We start from the raw sequence: 19170 nt of genomic DNA, 5'->3' as shown, positions 1-19170 counted from the left end.
GATGACAAAGATTGTTCAGCCTGGCTGTGTTAAGTGTTGGGTGGCTACATTTATTCAGGTTTGCTAGGAAGGGGCTCACTGAATGCAAACCATGCCTGACAAATGATTTGCTTGGAGCAGAAATGTGGGGGCAACTGTAGATTTAACCTACAGTTTAACTCTTCAGTGAGAGCTCTCTGGTCCAGCCAGTGACTTGAGCAGCAGAGGGATCAGGCCCTTTGCATTTGGCATCCAAGGAGCAGCAATAGGTGGCTTGTCCAGCAAAAGGCTGGTGAGACTCGCTATTCTCTAATGGGGGGGGACAGGGACGACGACTCTTTTTGAAGAACCAAAGTGATCAGGTTGGGTTTGATGGTTATTCACTCCATCCACTATTACCCTTGAAGGAGGAGCTTGCTGTATTCACCCTTAGAAATGGTTAATACAGCTATTGTAACAGCTCCGTCCGTCCCTGGCAGCCAGGGTAAGCAGATCCACCTCACCACGTTGTTCTCTGCCAGTGTGCCAGGATGTTTTTTCTGGTCCTGCATCTTGAGTTCCCCGAGGCCATCCATCTTGATTCTCCTTTTATTGTGTTTTACCTGTTCCTTCGTTCTCTCAAGCCTGCAATATCCAATACAGTTTATTCCTTTTATTGGCTGGGTTTCTCAGTGACTCTAGCCTTCTTGCAACCACTGACTTCTGCAATCCCCCACATCCCACATCTAGTTAGAAGCTTCTGAAAACAAAACTGTTTACTGTAGAACTGGCAGAAATAACATATTTAGAAGGAAACACCTCAAAGACAAAAGTGAAATGTGTTTGCTAGTTGTGTTTGCTGACCAGCCAGAAAAGTGCTGCCTTTACCTGTTTGGAAGTTCTCATCCAAGTGCAGGAACCACAGTGATGCAGAGGTGGTGGCATACGCAAGAGTAAGGTTGGAGTAAGAGGACTGGTTATAAGCCCAAGTTTCCCTGTGCTGTTTTGATTACTTTGTCCACATCACAAAATGTTCATCTGTTTTGCTCCAAAAAAGCTTCTGATTGAAAACCAGACAATATTGTAGGGAATGGTGAGGGAGCGCTGATGGCTTTGTCTGAATTAGGCAGGGTGCTCCACCACGGAGAAGTCTGCAGAGAGAGGTGGGGGGCTGTGGCCTTCTGCGAGCCACTGTACCTTATATTATGCCTTGCTCTTGGCCTTTTACCAGATAAAAAAATGGGGGGGAAATAACAGCAAACCCAGAAGTTTAGCTTCAGCTGTTAAAAAGAGATTAATTCATTTTCTTTTTTTATGACCTCACAAAGTAGTTAAGCTAAATTTAATTGAGGCTAGGGAGCTGGGGCTGGAACAGACGAGGAAAAGGGAACTTGCTGAAAACATTGTCAAGGCACAGATAGCAAAAACGAATGGCAGCAAATGCATAACAGCAAATGAGAGGGGGAGAAAGAGGAAGAGAAAAGTCTAACGGGGAAACAATTAGAAAATACCACCACTGCCAAAACAAATGCATTAGAGGGTAGCTGAGAGGGAGCTGCGTGCCAGCTTACAGTCAGCAATTGAGTTACAGCAGTGTGGTCTTCACGCTCCCAAACTGTCCATAAGACCAGTCTGCTTTTTAAGCTCATTCATTGAGATGCACGTTGTCTTCAGCCGTCCCCAGCACTGTGCAGCCTAGCTACTGAAGCGGATATTCTTGGTTTGTGCATCACTCAACCTATCTCTGCCATCAGCTTGGCACCATCAACCGGCCAGACCATGAGAGCTCAGTGGGACCAAGGCGTGTTGCCTGGTGGGTGGTTAAAAAACAACTAGGGAGCTACCAGAACAGGAATGATGATAATATGGTCGGTACTGGTTTTTGTTTTTTGTGGTTTTTTTTTTGCTTTGAATCAGTATGGAGGTAATGTCCAGGGTCTGAGGGTGCTTCACGCTCTTTCATATGAGATGCCAAGCCAGGGGCTGAAAACCTGTCAGAATAAAACTCCAGGATGCTTTTAGCAATGAGTAAGGTATAGTCGTCTTTGGATGTAATAACTCTGCAGAGTGCAGAGTTGTCCTGTTTAGCTCTTAAGGCTGAGTGCCCTCATTGCTTTCTGCTCTTAAAACCTTGATAGTTGCCTGAGTTTTATTGCTGCGTTTTACATTTTTGAAGGATGTGGGAGGAGGCGGCAGCAGTGTAGGTGAATCTTACTGCTTGAGTGGCAGTTGTTTTCTAGGTCTGTCAGGACTGGTGCTGGCAATGGGAAGTACCAGGCGGTGGGAGCCCTCCGGATGGTTCGCGTGCCCTCTGCCCCAGCCGTCACGGCTGGTTTCCTCTCCAGCCCTGTGTGGAGGACCTGCCTTTCACTTCTTGATTTCAGAATGATGCTCTGCACTGTGACTGTAAGGTCGGATAGCAGGCGTGTGGCGGGGGAAAGTCACATCCTTGCAGCTCAGCCTTGGATACTTGTCAGTCTCCAGGGTGCTACTGCCACACTCCCATCTGCCTTGTTTCTAGCCAGTCCCAGTGGCTTCCTTTCACTGGTATTGGATGTCTAGTGCAACAGGCTCATCCTGTAGTGATAGGGATCACAAAACCGCTGTGTGCACGCCGAGCAGTCAGACTGCACGGTAAGGAAGAGCCACAAGTGTTGGGACTGATGTTTGGCACTTGCCAGTTCCAGTCCCACACAAGGAGCAATGGAGGTGGAAGATGACCATAAATTGTCTGTCTGCTAATGTTGGGTCAGACATTGGGACTTAAATAGAAATGACTCCTCAAGTGGGAAACCTGTTACCTGGAGTAAAATTACTGGGCTGGAATAAGCACACATATATATATACATCAGTTTTAGCAGTCATTGCTGTTAGCTGGAAGTACTGTCCCCACACTACCATGTGGAGACCTTACTCCTTTCCACCAGACTGACTCAGCATTGCTAATAGCAAATTGCTAGGACAAGGCTATTCGTGCAGGAACCCTTCTACCCAAGAGTCTTCATTTGCTTTTTTGATAAAGGACTCAACTGAATTTGCTCCACCATGGACCTTGTAGTATGCAGATTCTTTGCCAGCCAGGATGAGTTGACAAAATAGCTCTACTCCTAAGTCCCAACAGCTTAGTCTTGACATTTCTAGTGATGTGTGAGCCCAAATTAGGAGAAAAGGGAAATGGAGTGTGATTTCTGCTTTGTTTTCTCTAGGTAGACTTAAATATGCTATCAGATATGCCTTCTTCCTGCCTAAATGTTCCATATAATCCTGGGGGCTGGTTGAAGAGCTCAGTGTTGTTTCTTTCTCCAAGAAGCATGTGTGCATGGAAGTCTTATCTGTGAGGCACCAAGAATATGCCCAGGTAGGCTAGGAGTGGACCTGTGGCTGCATTCCTGCATGGTATCAGTGAGCTGCATGGGGCTGCACTTCTCAGCTTTGGAAATACTGCCTCATGAGCCATTCAAATAGATGGCTGCATGCATGACCACAAAGCTGTGTCAGAATAGCTGAGAGCTGTAGCACTGTGGACTTCGATAATGATTTCACTCCAGGGGGTTCTACACCTGCCAGAGGCCATCTTTCGTCCGTGCCCTTTCCTCTTCCCACCTTGAGCTCGGAAGACTGTTCACACCAGCTAATGCAGCCCTTTGCTGCCATGCGCAGCAGAGCTACGGCTCTGGCTTGCACCTCAGCCCTGGCAGATTGCACTTGCTGCTGCAGTTGGACACCACCTCTTTGCAAATCCAACAGCCTCTCTGTTTTGTCCCGTTGTTCCTAGATGGAAGTGCTTTTCTGCAGTGGCAGTCTGCTAATGTCTCCCGTGGCCTGGTGCTGCCTCTTGCACTGATCCTTTTCCGTGAACAAAACAAGTCTTTCCTGATCGGGTCACAGCTACCTTCTGGTTTTGGTGGCCTTGAAGAGTCCTGACACCAAAGCACAGCGTGGGCAGAAGTGAGAGGGTGCTCAAGAGCTCACAAACTAACGTTGGTTCTTGTTTGTGTGGACTCTTCACCTCTTCATTACATCTCAAACCCAGCACTGTAGGACCATCTGATGGTACTGTAGGACCATCACTGCTACCTAGCGAGTGTGGTTTGTGCACGGTGAAAAGCACTTGTTCATTGCAACAAACAGGTTTTTTTATGGGCAACGTTTTCAGCAGTGTCTGAGTCCAGTTCTCAAAAGTGATGTAGGCTTTTAAGAGGCCAAAACCAAGATTTTCATAAATAAGTAATGACTTGGGCTGCCTCTGTTTTCTGTTACACAAGTTGAGATGTCTAAAAGGAGCCTGGTTGTCAGCGGTTGTGGGATTCTGGCATTTTTTCAAAATTGATATGCTTTTAAAATATCTTAAGCTTGGCATTCAGAAGTGGAAGTATCAAGAATGATTAGAAGCTTTTGAAATCCTTTTTCTTAAAAGTTTGAATGAAAATCACTGGGACATGGGGTCCTAAATGACGTGAAAAAGTGCTAAAGGTGTATTTTGGAAGGGTGTCTGCCCATCTGACTACACTTGTCCCCAGAGCCACCTGCACTGTTGTACGTTACTATACTCACAAAAGCCTAACAGGGAAAGGGAAATAGATCACTGCTGTGCTGAATGGATGGTGGGATTGATGGGCTTCTCCAGAGTATCAGCCTGCCTCCGCTATGGTTTGAAGAGGAAAATAGCAATGCTTTTTGCAGGCACCAGTGATAAGCTGATCAGTAATTCTGACCTACTGGAGAAAGAAAGACTGGTTTGTATCTTAAGTCCCGTACATTAGGACCAATATGCTTAAAGATAAGCATGCACAAGTTAAACATATTACAGGGTTTTGTAGATTTGATTTTATAAACCAACAAAGTCGTAGGTTTGCAACTGTTACTTCCCCAGCCTAAATTCCTAATGGACGTGTGACTCTCTTTACCTCTACTCTCAGATCTGAACCATGTCCCACCCGTCCTGGCTGCCACCCAAGAGTACCAACGAGCCTGTTGGTCACGTTACTGCAAGGATGGAGACCACACACACCTTTGGGACTCCCAGCATCTCGGTGTCCACTCAGCAGACGCCAAAGAAGTTTGCGCCTGTTGTTGCACCCAAGCCAAAGTACAACCCATACAAGCAACCAGGAGGTGATGGTAAGTACTTATTTTTTTTAGGAAGGAACCACAGCCGTCTAATGCAGAGGAATTGACTGCTAACACAGGCTGTTCTTGACTTGCTCTTTGTTGATGAGTTTGAGGGAGCCTCCCTGTTTCAGATCATTCAAATCAAGAAGAATGTGGAGGTATCTCTTACCCTCACTCTGGCTAGCTACCCTCCTGAGAGGTGCAGGGTTGGGGGAGGACACGGGGACAGATCTTTCTTGTTTTTAATTGGAAGCAGATGTCCTATGTCCAAGACTGGTACTTTTCAAGGGCTTTTCCTTGTTTGGTCTCTGCTGGCATGTGTTGATCCAAGGAGCTGGGGCTTGAACAATCCTTTTCAGTATTGGTTCTTTCATCCCAGCACAATGGGAATCCTTTACAAATGTGGGACTGAGCTGTGGGAGCATGGGTATAATTGGGGTGGTAGAGCATAAGTTTGGTAGAACGCGTCTAGGATTGCTTCCTGTCCAGCCTGCTGGTTTGATTCAGTTTTATTCTTTTACCTCTACTATGGAACACTTTTGAATATGAAATAATGTAATGATGTAATTCTGAGGATATTTATGTAACCGTTGCAATAGCCTCTGGAGCTGTTACGTCAGTAAAACAAACACCCGCCAATCACTGTGTGTCGGCCTTCCTCTACCTCTTGCTTGCTTGTTCTCCTCTCTTCATGTAGTTGAGCAGCGAGCGTGGGAGTTGGGTTCCCTGGCTTGCGGACACATGGAGGAAGGGAATTGCCAGCAGCGGGAGCACACAGCTGGGAAGCACCTCTGGGGTTTGCAATGGGAAACCTGCAGTTGGAGCATCCAAGATGCCCCTAGCTGGCAGTGGAGAGTGTGTGATGGAACCTTACTGCAGCAGAAACAAGGTGGAAGCCAAGGATTGTAGGTGAGAGTGGTAGCTGTCTAGGCAGAGCAGTGACTTGGCTATTCCCGGTGATTTACTATGGTTAGAAATGCATGGTAAACTCTTTGTTATCCTCCTCTCCCCTCCCAAGAAAAACTCAGTTGTATTCAAGAAAATTGCCAAACCAGCTTTTGATTTTCAGTTTTGGATGCTCTACTTTGTTCCATCACCACTTTTCCCTCTTTGTGTTGAGTGCAATAAGATAAATGTCATTGGTATCTTTTTTTCCTTTTTCTACTCTATCTTTTGAAAGCATACACATTTTCAGGAAGACTACAGAATAATGGAAAGGAGAAAGAAAAACAAAGTAGCATATTGAATCTCGCACTTGAACAATTTTCTAAAGTTAAGAACATTTTGTAGGAAAGTTGGAAAAGTCTGACGAGTGTTTCGTTTTTTTTTTTTTTTCCTCTGCCACTCTAACTTCGGAGAATTCAGAACGAAAAAAGAAAATGTGTTGGAGGGGAAAAGCGAAGTCATATGCACCTGTTCTGTTGCCTTCAGTAACAAAACATTAGCGAGGAAGAGAAAGACATTTGGAATTAAAAAAGTAAAAAATAATCCATTTCTGAAAATGTCTCCTTCAAGTGAAGTTGAAATTCTGATTTTTCTAATTGTCTTAAAATTTAAAATAATAGTGGAAAATGACACTTTTTTCCTAGGAACACTGTTGTTGATCAGCCACTATTTTTTTTTTTTTTTTTTGTGAAAAATGTCAGTATGCCTTAATTGTCAGTGCTTTAGTGATGGTAGATCCTGTTATATGTGACTCAGGAACATTATCACCTTCTAAAAAAATCCTTTGTTTCTTGGCATTTGGGGAGGGAGGTTTTCCCTAAGAGCAGAGCAGGCGCTGCAGGCTAAGAAGGGGAGACGAAGCACACAAACATTTCCCGTGCAACCCTGATGACCTGGTCCTGCAAGCAGCTGAGCATCACCAGGTCTGTTAGAAACCAGGAGACATGAGGAGCTCACAGGGGGACTTTTTCAGTGCCAATCTCTTGCCTTGTCTGATGTTGGGCTTTTGGAGATCCCGTCGTTATCTGACAGGCCTGGAAGAGCTAAGGGTTGGCCAAGACCCGGTCAGGGACTGGCTTAGTGATTGTGACAGCGTGCCTGCAGCTTAAGCTAATCCACTTTCGGAAGGTGACATGCTGCTGGTTGGTGTCAGCAGCCAGTGCAAAGCCATTAGCCCAGCCATATATAACCCTAAGAACATGAGGCTTCTGGGATCTGGCAGGCGAGAAGGGGGACAGTGAGAAAATACTTAGCCCAACGTGCTTCAATCACTTTCTATGGCTCCCTTCTCTCCTCCAGGCTCCCTAGTTGTTTTTTTCAATGACCTGCATTGTTTTTGCAGCAATAATTCAGCCTGGGAGACAGCTCTGTGCCCCACTGGTTCCCTGCTTAAAGGAGTCATTTTGCCTAAATTTGTTCTCTGTTGGTCACAGGTCTTTCCCATCTGGTTAGCTGTGAGTCTGTAGCTGGAGGAGCTGCACCATCCCCTACCACCCCTGCGTGTTTTCATTGCTCCTGCCCCGCCAGAGCTGCTTTGCTGGAGGCGTATGGGCTTTCCACCCAGCGTGCAGGTAGCACGCAGTGCAGCATCCTTCTGCGGGAGATGAGCGCGAGCAGCGGGCGCTGCTCCAGGGCTGCGATGGGGCGGAAAGCGGCCACGCACATCACAGCCTGGCACAGCCTTGCCTGCCCCAGCCATGTTGCTGGAGTTGGTTCCTCGCTACCAGAGGCTGCAGGGACAGTATCGGGAATCTCTCTGGGAGACCAACCAATTCTGTTCCCGGTAATTTCTTCAGCTCATTGCTCTTAGCATTCAGGGAAAATGCATCCTCCGTCCTCACATTTCTTTATTATTATTTTGTAGGCATGTTGCTTGCACGTAGCAAGTCTGCCCAGCTGATCACATTTGTGGTTTTATTTCTTGATCACATTGAAAGTGCAGGGGAAAGACACTGGAGCGACAGGGTGTGGAGCAGGCTCTGTGTGCCCAGGGAGCATCGGCTGTACCCCCCTCTCCCTCCCACCAAGGCATTTCCTTGGTCTCACCTTGACTTTGATTATTCCCCCCCCCGCCCCCTCCAACACCTGCACAAAAATCACCCAGAAGGTGCTGATTAAAAGCTACTCAATGGAACTTTAAAAGAAGTTAGGAATGGTTAAATGACTGAAAAAAAGTGAAATCGCAACAGCCAACAGTTTATAAACCAGCAGCATTTTAATGTGACTTGAAGCACTCAAGGTGTGCATGGTTTAGACCAGCTAATTGAGCAATTTTCCTAGCGCTGCCAGCCCCCCTCCTCGTTATTTGCCGTGCTGACTCACTGCAACTTGTTTCAAACTAGATTTATCAACTTATCAAAGCAGAGACCATGTCTTGCTGTCACAGGGATCCATTTGGGGGCTCCCAGGTATGACTGCAGTAGTAGCAGTAGTAATAATAATCGATAAGACCACAGCTCTCATTAACATCCTGCACAGGTCTCTGCTGTGCAGCTAGCTAAAGAGGTGGGCACAGCTGTGTTTTTTATAGGTCCTAGAAACACTGGACCAGACTTCCACATGCTGTGGTCTGGTCTGGATTTCTGGAGGATTTAGTGCTAGCGTTCCCCTCTGCGACAGTTTGCGGGGGATTAACCTTGCCTGATCCTGGGAGGCATAGGCACCGCAGTCCCCAGGACGTGCAGGTGCCCGACATCTTCTTACACAGCTCTGTATTTACCCCATGGAAGGAGGAGAGCTGTTCGAGCTTGGGGAAGATGGTTTTCTACAAGATAAACAAGTGTGCATGGGGCAGAAGTGTAGCTGCTAATGAATTAGGCTGGAAATCAAAAATTAGGAGCAGTGGCCCTGAAAGAGTGAAACTGGCGCCAAGGGTGGCCCTTGGGTGGAGCTGGATGTGTTTGAAGTTTGAGAGCATCTTTTCTTCCTCCTGGGAGAAGATGGGTCCCGAGGTGGATGAGACATCATCCAGCCATGGGTCTTGACAGTGCGCTTATATTTGGCTTCTTTCCCTATGCTCACGTGTTTGGTGCTACCTGCCTCCTCCCTGTGTTCCTCAGCAGACCCTGTCCAACAGTGTGCATAAGGGGTCTTGTCCTCTGTACTCACTGAGCAAAAGAATCTTTTAAGCAAAAGAATGCCTTTTGCCAAAGGGACGGTATTAATTTTGTTTCCTTTAAAAGCATTGGATGTCCTATCATTGCAAGTTCTCAAGGTCAGGTTGGATGGGGCTTTGAGCAACCTGATCTGTGAAAGATGTCCCTTCCAATGCCAGGGGGGTTGGATTAGATGATCTTTGAAGGTCCCTTCCAACCCAAACCTTTCTGTGATTCTGTGGATGCCCTCCCTCCTTTCCCTGCTGCTTATTTCTCTCCTGCTCTCCAGCTTTTACACTTACATCAGTATTTCAGCGTCTTCAACGGGGCTGGGGCCTTGGGGAAACTGCCACACAGATGTTCCCGTCTATGCTGGGCTCAGGAAGATGGAGAGGATTTATAGCTTGCAGATGAAGCAAATTCCTTTTTCTCCTCTTTTCCCTAGTCCCAGAAAAGGGGGCCTCACCCTCCAGGGCGGACTAAAGAGGCGCCTGGCGCGGAGTGAGGTTGGTGAAGGTTGATCTACCAGCGTTGTGCACGCTGCTGTGGGCCTGGTGGCATCGGCACCAGCCCAAGCTTGCACGCTCCGTGGCACGGGGAGGGGAGCTGGCAGCTGCTCCCAAATGAATGCCGCTGGGGCAGGGCAGTCGGGGTGCGCTCGGATGGCACCACGGGTTGTGAGGCTTCAACAATGTGTAAAAAAATCTGTTGTCAGCCTGAAGCACTCAGAAAAGCCTGAGTTGGGGCTCTTCAGGCTGTTGGATGGCTTGAGCACAGTGAGTGGCAAGCTTTGCAGTTTGATGTGCTTTCTAGTTTGGATCCTTTTGGTTTCAAGCCTGTTTTCATAACTGCAAAAGCTCTTTTCCCCTCACCTTTCCCCATCCCCTTCAAATAAAATTCTGCAGACATGAAGCAGTACAAGTCCAGGAGGAACCAACCACACTGTGCTGATGCAGGTTGAGCACAGCCGGTGAGCTGCCCAAGCCCAGTTGGGTTGCAAGGTTGGGCTTTCCAGTCCAGCGTTCGTGAGCACTGCCACAGCTCCCTGCGGGTTGAATACACCTCCTCTGCCATCACGCGTGGTCCCTCGAAGGGTGGTTTGATGGTGGCAGGGAAGGGAACAAGTCCCTCCTCACCTACTAGGAAGTGCCAGATCATTGCTTGGCACCCAGGAGGTCTCCTGGTCCTGCAAAGATGATTGTCTCTGCTCCCAAGAAACCAATATTCCTCATATTCTTGCAATGTCTTTCATTCATACAAATCCGACAATGAGTGTTTCTCAAGCTGCCTAAGACAGACTGAGATACCACAGTGCCAGCCCTGGCCAGAAAGGGATGTGTAGACAGCATCCCTCCCAGGACAGTCGCTTGGTTTACGGGGCTGCACAGCACTTGGATGTGCTTCTCTGTCAACCTCTGAGGCTCTGGGGACATACTTTGCAAAATTAGCCACTTTAGTTTATGCTGCTGGGCCCTTCTAAATTCAGTATTTATTAGTGCTGATGTCTTTTCCTTGTAATTGCCACCCTTGGTGAATATAATACCTGCAGAAACGGTTAATATGGAATTAATAATGGAAACTAAATGAAGGGATAAGAATCAAAGCAAGCTCTTCCCTTCTCCTTCCTTTCCTTAGGTGACTTTCAGATATGGTGAACAAGAAGATTCATGTGAAGGTCTTTGAGGTTTTAATTACTTTTTTTTTTAAAAAAAACAACAAAAAAAGAAACCATCTCCTTCCATTTCCCTTGGTCAGAGGACAGGGCAAGTGACTTACGAGACAAGGCACAACAGCAGGACCAGCTCCAGGGCGAGGTTATGTGGTTGCCACCAATGTGTATGCTTGAACCCAGCTGATCCAGGTTTCCCAGGGCTTGACTCTCCCTGCCCTCCTCCCCTTCATGTGTGTGGAGGCTCTTGAGCACTGGCAAATTATATTCTGCTGTGTCTGTAGGGGACTGGGAGCGTGAACTATCAGTTTGTTGTTTTGTTTTTGTCTTTTTTTTTTTAATAGGCAGATATACCTAGTGGGTTTTGTTTACAGCAGCTGCTATCAGTAGCTCTGTCTAATTTTTGAAGCTTGGGTATGGATTTATTGGACTAGACACTCCATGTTTTAGCTGTGCCGTTCCCTGCTCTGCAATCTTTGACAGTTCATAGAAGCTAACCAGGTCGAGAGTCTATTCATTACTTGGATGAGAGCCCTGCAAGGATAAATTCAGGCTGACTTGGGAGATTCTGCGGGGTTTTTTTGTTTTTTCTGGTTGTCTGTGCTGTGTGTGCGCCATAGCAAGAGGAATCTTCACTAGTGGGAGGGCTGTGTTGGTTAAGAGGCAGTGAGGTGGTATACCTGCTCCTTGGTGTTTCTCATGATCTTCTGTAGTGCTGTGCTCATCATTGGAAGGAGGCTGGGGTGCAGGAGCAGAGAGCTGTCTCAGCTGCACTCCGGTGGTGGTTTGTGTGCACCTTGTCCGACACTAACATGAGATAATGTGATTTAGTCTTTCATCACAGTGGAAGCAGAGGCTTGCTGTCTTGCACGTGTTGTGAGTTATGCATGTGGACCATTGCTGCAGCCCAGATGAGGCATGGGAATACATTTTTACTTGGTCGGTTTGATGCTGAATTGAGTCCTGTGAGTACCAGAGTTTTTCCAGTGGGATCTGCTCATCTCTGCCTCCTGCCTCACTCCTCAGCTCTGCCACCAGCTGAAAAAAATCACTGATGCTCTGGGAGGCAGTGTCTCAGTGATGGGACAAAAAAAAAAGGCTGAGAAGTGCTCTAATCCTTTTCTGGTCCCATCCCTCTCAGGGTTGAGGTCACAGAGATGAAAAATGTAGGGGGATGAAAGAGGTAACCTTAGTGTTGCAAATCATCCTGACTGAACCTGAGCACAGCCCCCATATTAGTGCTTGTTTTTTAGAGAAAGCTTTTTTAAAGTGCCTATTATAAACTTCTAAAGTCCTTCTTAATCCTCGCTCTCGTTCTTCCATGTGTTTCTTGTGCTGAATGAAATGGAGCAGATGAAGCAATACTTTATTCATTAGTGTCAGAACTGCATCATCCACAGGCTCTTACAAAATACAGCCAGTGAAAATTAACTTGAAGCTCCAGGCCTCTTTGTGGTGGCTTTGCTACCTTCCACACAAGAGCATTTAAAGCAAAACAAAGCCCCCGAACCCCGCAGAACAAGCAGGAAGGCGGGGGTCCCTCATTAAGGGGTAGCTGCGAACCAGTTCAGAGCAGCCTTTCGGAAGTGTCCATTGATTTCTCTCTAATGACATCCTCTTCCCCGTTGGTTAAGAACCAAGTGAAACCAGTTGGAAATGAGTGGTGGTTCTCATTTGTATAATAGCGGATTTCAACTGCCCCAAGCAAGCCGAGCTGTGTTGAAGAGGCATGAGACCAAGCTGGTGCCTTTGTGCCTGGGCAGCATCTCTCTACTCAATATCTTATGAGTTACGGAGACGTGGAGTTTTGCCCAGTCGTCCACAGCACAGTGACCAGTATCGGGACTTGTGATTCTCACCAGTGTAAATTGGCTATGTGTGAGCCCTTCTGTTTTGACTGCGGTCATCCCAAAAGTTGTTACTACTTGAACTGGATAATAGTGTCTGCATCTGCTTTTTTTGTTAGAGACAAATACGTAGGTCTGTGCTCTCGGCTTTGCTCTCAGGATGAACATTTTCTTTCTTGAAATACCAGCTCAGATAATGGCACTGGGAAAAACGCAACATAAAACAGGTGCATAAAAACTATTATTGAACCCATCTACTTATCCATAGTTCACAAAATGTCAAGTCAAGCCACCAGGTTTTATTAACAATTCTGACTGTGTTTTGTTAGAATTACAAATATTAAACTTTCACAGGCTCTGGAACACGTTGCCTCTTATTTGGGAAGTACTTAAAGTAGTGCCTAGCCTTGTTTTTCATTCTGGTGAGTGAGCTCGTATTTTCTCTGTTATTTGGTATCATAAAGCAAACACTATACTCCTCAGCAGGTAGATTTTTAATTTTTTCTTCCATGCCTATTTTTTTTTCTCATTTTCTTTTCCTCCTGTCTGTCTGTTCTTCCAAGATACTATATTTAATTTTTCCACTTCATTATTTCAAACATTGCGTAGTGATTCATCTTTGCAGTGGCCTGTTCTGTGAACCACAATAGTTTGGGTAGAATAAAGAAAAAGGGCAAAAAAGGGAAGGGAAAAAGAGAAAAAAAGATGGTTCTGACATACACTGGAATGGAAAGAAGCCATCTTTTTATAACTCAAATTGCAAACATCTGTCATTGACTATATCAAACCTATTTTTAAAAAGATAATGTTTGCCCCCTATATGGTTTTAAAGGGCTGTGGTGCCCAGTCAAAGCAAGAGAGCAATGTTAATGCAGAAATGGCTTGAATTCAAGCAGGCAGCACTTGTCCCTTTTATTTTAATCTGAATTTTTAACATCCTCCAGATGCTAGTCTGTTAAATAATAACAATTGTTATATGACAGTTAACAGTCAAGAAATATTTTTTATTTTTTTGCCCTTGTTCATACAATGCAGCTCTTCTATGCCCTGAATACTAACTGTTATAATAAAGGATTGTACGTGTATTTTTCCTTTTCTCTGCCTAAAGCTTTTTTACACTGCCAGACAGAGTACTGCTAAGTCAGAGCAACCAATAAATGTCTATTGGATTATATTACAGGTTGGTCTAATAAAAGGTTAGAAGAATGAATGAGCAACTCTTGAAGCCACAGAAGCTGTACTTGTGGCCAAAGAGCAGGCATTTCTGGCAGTGAACACTACACAATTACAATTTGGACTAAATATACGGAGCCCGCAATGCTTGTTGCTAGGCAAAGCGTGTTGAGATGGACTGGGCACAAGAGCTGAGGGTCTCTGAGTAGGACTGAGAGTCCTGCGGCTCTGGCTGCCCCGGAGAGGGTAGTAATGCAGAAGTGGATGAGCCGGAATCTGGTCTAGTTCCTAATAAGCAGACATCACTATCTAAAAATTCCCCTTCTGTCGTCGTCTTTAACTAGCATGCACGCTGGAAAGTCGTAGCCACGGAATAATGTGCAAGCATGCTCTAGGAGCTCAAGCGGGGATTTACCCACACTATTTGAGGAGCTGTGAAGTGCAAAAGACTCACAGGTCTTTTCCAACTCTTAATTCCTGTGATGACAATGACTAAGGAAAGGTTTTGGTTTAGTATAGACATGACCAAACCATAATGCAAAGCCTGGCCTGAAGGGCTGGTTGGTAGAAATCACGCTGACATGAGAACTGGCATTTGTTTTGCCAAGCACTGAGTTTACGGGAAACACCGTGGAGGTGAGGAATAATTATAAGAGGAGGACCCTGTGCACCTGGGCTACCTCTGTTACAAGATCCATTTGGAAAGATTTAGCAACTGGCTTTTCTAGGTGTTCTGCAATGGCATTGGGCTTTGTACAGTCTGGGCACCTGTGGTTTGAGGGTCTGCCCGGGGGTCCTGCTGTGGGAGCTGCCCCTGAGAGAGCTGGTGGGAGGAGAGGGGGCCCTCAAGAGTAGGAAGATGGTACTAAAACAGTACTAGTAAACGCAATCTTTTGAAAGTCGATTTAATATAAGAAATTGTAGAAGTTTGAAATTTATGTTCTAAAAACTGAATGTGATGAGGGTTAAATTCTTACTAAGTGGAGACTGATGGTTTCTGAGGTTGATGACCCCATCCTGAGCTACATCAGCTGGCAGCAGACCCGTTCTTTAACAGCATCAACAAAATCAACTTTCCTTAACTTTCTGCCCCATGTACTCCTTAGCGCAAGCTCACAATCTCAGCTCCAAGTTTCCCAACTGCCCCACTGGCCCCATCACCTAGGGCTCTTATGCCAAGGACACAGTGCCAGGCTGTGGCTGTTTCAGCACATACTGGGAGCACGTTGGGTGTTCTTGGGACCACTGTGCACCTACAGTTGGGTGCATTTCCAGCTGCCTTCCTTGTCCAGAGCAATACAGCTCAGCTCAGCTCTTTGTAGGACCAGGTCACCTCTTGGCCCCTGAAGTGTCAGGATCAGCTTTACAATGTGTTGTTGAACCCTTCAAGGGAATGTTCTTAACCTGATATGTGTTATGTATTTGCAAAGTTTTTTGCAGGAGAGCGAAAAGGGATAACTGTGGTTCCTGGGCCACTTCTTGGGAAGGGTAAGGAAAGGAGGATTTCTCAGTGAAGATCTGTCACGGTTTAACCCCAGCTGGGCCAGCAACTAAGCCCCACACAGCCGCTCGCTCACTCCCTTTGCGTTGGGATGGAGGGGAGAATTGGAAGAGTAAATGTCAGAAAACTTGTCAAAACTTTTAATAGGTAAAACAAAAGCCATACATGCAAGCAAAGCAAACCAAGGAATTCATTCACCGCTTCCCGTGGGCAGGCAGGTGTTCAGCCGTCTCCAGGAAAGCAGGGCTCCATCACCCATAACGGTTACTTGGGAAGACAAACGCCATCGCTCCGAAAGTCCCCCCCTTCCTCCTTTTTCCCCCAGCTTTATATGCTGAACATGACGTCGTGTGCTCTGGACCATCCCTTGGGTCAGTCGGGGTCAGCTGTCCCGGCTGTGTCCCCTCCCAACTCCTTGTGCCCCCCCAGCCTGCTCGCTGGTGGGGTGGGGGGAGAAGCGGAAAAGGCCTCGGCTCTGTGTGAGCCCTCCTCAGCGATAACGAAAACATCCCTGTGTTTTTAACAGTTTTCAGCAGGAGTCCCAAACATACCCCCATAGTAGCTACTGTGAAGATTAACTCTATCCCAGCCAAAAGCAGCACAGGATCCACTAACATTGCTCCGCTGGCAGGCAGTGGAACACAGGAGGTAAAGGTCCATTCTTCTCCTTTCCCAGTCCTGCGATTTAAAATGTTTGAACACGCACTTCAGAAGCCGGGGAAGTAAAAGCCCCCAGTTGTGCCAGGAGACTCTGCAAAGGCCACGGCGAGCGAAGGGGTTGCGGAGTGTTAATACAGTCCATCATTTTGTAACGAGCCCGATGTTCTTGTATGAGCCGTGTCAGGCTGTTGTCTGCACGCTGTCTTTGCTGATCACAGTAATCGGGTCATAAGAGAGGGAGAAGTAATAGTGCGTCTCTTAGCAACCAGCCCCAGGAGAAAGAGAAAATTACTCAAACAGACTATCCAGGCAGGGAAGTAGAAAGATGAAATTTTCTGAAAGTCTGTTGGAAAGTGCTCAGGGACATAATTCTTTTATGTGCGAGATGCTTATACGCTGGATCCAATGATATCAGACACTTTTTTTTCTTGTCATCTTCCTGGTAAACTTTTATTTTTAATTGGCCTCGGAAAAACGGGGGGGGGGGGGGGGGGGGAGGAGCAAAAAACCCCTCTGAAACAGAGACATTTTAAAAAATAAGTGGCAGTTTTTTGTATTATCCTTAACAAAGCCAGGGAGAAGGGAGGGAGGGGAGGTCAGTGTGTCGCAGGCGGGAGCTGAGGGGAGCCTCTTATCTCTGCACGAGTGCTTTGAATGCTTCCCATGTCAGTACTGGCCAAAAGCACGTTGCTGTATCTGCCGATGCCGTGGTGGCATGTACAAAACGAACTTGTTGGGTCTCCGTTGCATTGCACAGGGTGTCACGTCCCATGAGTGTCATGGACCGTGTGTTGTGCTGATTGACAGCTTGGCAGAGAGCTTTACCCGACGTGCCCTCCCAGCGGCCGTGCCGGGACAGCCCAACTGAGAGGTCAAACAGGACAGGTACGGGTCGAGTTCATGCCAGCAGCCTTTCCCTCTTTACCCTGGTTTTCTGTCCTCTTCTGAGCTACTGGTTTGTGTAAGACATGTAGGGGAACATCTCTAAGGCCTTCTCAAAGACCATTTGGTCAACATTGGCCCCAGAGCTCAGGGGGGAGGGCGGTGGTGGGGACAGTCTGGAAATCATAGTAATAAAATTAGATATTTGCACTTTGCATCTGGGCTGGGGACAAGAAATTAGGTATTTGCACTTCGCGTGTGGGACGGGGACAAGCTTGTGTGCTCATATCTTGTGCTTTTAAAAGATTATTTTTATTCTAGCAAGTTGCACTTCTGCGGTCAGCTAGACTACATCCTTTCTGATGGGGTATAGTGGCTGTTTAGGGGAAGGGGACCATGTCTGGCATAGTCTGCCCACCCTCACTAAGCAAGAGCATAAATCCACGTGTGTTTAATGGAAAGGTGCATGCTCTAAGATGGTTGAGACTCCCCTAAATTTGCGGTTGCATGCTTAAAACTATTGTGAGACCAAAATGTTTCTGAAAGCCTGGCTTAGTCCCTGGCTCTGAGGAGACATAAGAAAACTGTTGCATACGTGGAGGGGAACAGACGCTTTTAGGTGACTGATCTACCTACTCTGATCCACCTACAAAAGCCCTTCCTCTGCTTTTGTCTGCTCTGTGATCCCAGGACATGTCCAGGTTGTGCAGAGGGATCAACTCACCTCGGCATGGGATAGCTTGACTTCCAGTGGCAGGTTTACTTGCAGATTTGTGTGGTTTAATGAAGGCTGCAACCATTCCCCCAAATCGGGATCCTGGACAGTTGGGTAACGGGTTCAGGCTGACCTCTGAGCTGCTGTGGTTGAGCTGTTGTTGGTACCAGTGTTTGCTCAAGTCTCTGCGTTCATGGGCTTAGGTTCAACCTATGGATGGTATTGCAGACCTGTTCCGGGAGAGAATTGCTAAAGTTTTTGGAGACAAGGCTGACTTCAGCATCTTATCCTGGAAATAATCAGTAGAAGAGAGAGGAGAAAAAAAAACAACCTTGAAGCCATACAGAATTAATAGCTTAGGAGCAACATCTACTACTGTCAGGGAAAAGTGAGATAAGGAACAATATTAATTGTAACTGCTTCCAAGCAAATCGTAGGGGCTGCTGCTTTGCTGTCTTGTCATAAAGAAGAAAGACTTTCTTCCTTAAAAGTTTAGTAATTGAAGAGTTTCCTTGCTATTTTTGTGAGTGCCAGTAAGTGACGTTTCCTGGAAATTTTCCCCCAACTCTATAAATACCACCCTAGGGTTTACAACAGTGACTCAGTTTGGGAAGTCAATGCCATGCACTTCCTCAATGCAGCCAGACAGCCCCCCGGGTGGAGTGCGCAACTTCTGCAAAACCATTAATTGGTTGTTAAACTGCAGTACAATTAGGTGCCTTCTTGAAAACTGAATTCCTGTTGCTCAAGCTTACCTTCCTGTTGTGTTAGAGATGAAGGCACAGGGGGAGGCTGAAGCACAGTTTGGGTCCGGAAAGTTGTAACTGGCGTTTCAAGGTGCCACCTTTTGGTAACATGCTTATTGAATGACTTCAACTGACCGATAGATGAGATGTTCCTAATTGCCACTCCTCACTGTCCTGGGACCAAGATAATCTCACAGATCGTGCTTTTGTAATTGGGTCTTTTCCTCCTTCCTGTTATGTGTTTGATGTCACTTTTTGTACCAACTGGGCACAAATAGAGCCATTTGTAATTCTTTGTGTGGTACCCAAGGAGAAATAGGACCTGGCTGACTGAATTCATTTTGCAAGTATAGAGAGAAAATTGCACTGGGAGCTCAAGTCTGACACAGCCGTCTTACATAAAAATGAATTTATAAAGACAAGAGGCAACACATGAAAGAAGTGTGAGCTGGGTAAAATCATAGCTGGCCTGCATCTCCTCCGGTATCAGTGTGGACATGAGACCACACAGTTATAATGGGTAATGTATGAAGTGTTGCAGTATATTCCTCATCTTCTGCTTAGTCTATTCAATGCCTTAGATTTGAATTAAATTCATAATTGAATTTTCCTTGTTAACCCGTTCCTGCCAAGAGTGGTCCTGCAGAGTTTGAGCCTGTAAACCCTTCTCTACAGCAGAAAAGGCTGCTGGGTTTGTGACATGAGAATACTTGACCGACTTCTCTTGGCGCATCAGACACTCAGCCTGTGTGCGTAAAAACGGGACATATGCCCTCAAGAGGGAGAAATGACCTTGCGGCAGCAGGAGAGGGTCGGGCTGGTGGATCTCCAGCTGCTGGATCTCTAGGTTTCGTTCAATTGTTCACT

At 46.5% G+C, this 19170-nt stretch overlaps 1 protein-coding gene across 21 annotated transcripts in view; it reads left to right on the top strand.

The window, feature by feature from the left end:
- Nucleotides 1-19170, top strand: part of LPP (LIM domain containing preferred translocation partner in lipoma) — a 552127-nt gene that overhangs the window by 323329 nt on the left and 209628 nt on the right. For all 21 annotated transcript variants that reach the window (XM_049803003.1, XM_049802998.1, XM_049803001.1 and 18 more), the window contains one exon: nucleotides 4878-5079. In XM_049803003.1, the coding sequence (XP_049658960.1) occupies nucleotides 4887-5079 (193 nt within the window). In that variant the 5' untranslated portion in view covers nucleotides 4878-4886. The remainder of the gene's footprint in view (nucleotides 1-4877; nucleotides 5080-19170) is intronic.

This window comes from Accipiter gentilis, chromosome 6 (genome assembly GCF_929443795.1).
Source record: "Accipiter gentilis chromosome 6, bAccGen1.1, whole genome shotgun sequence".
Classification (NCBI taxonomy): Eukaryota; Metazoa; Chordata; class Aves; order Accipitriformes; family Accipitridae; genus Astur; species Astur gentilis.
This window is presented reverse-complemented; position numbering and strand designations above follow the sequence as displayed.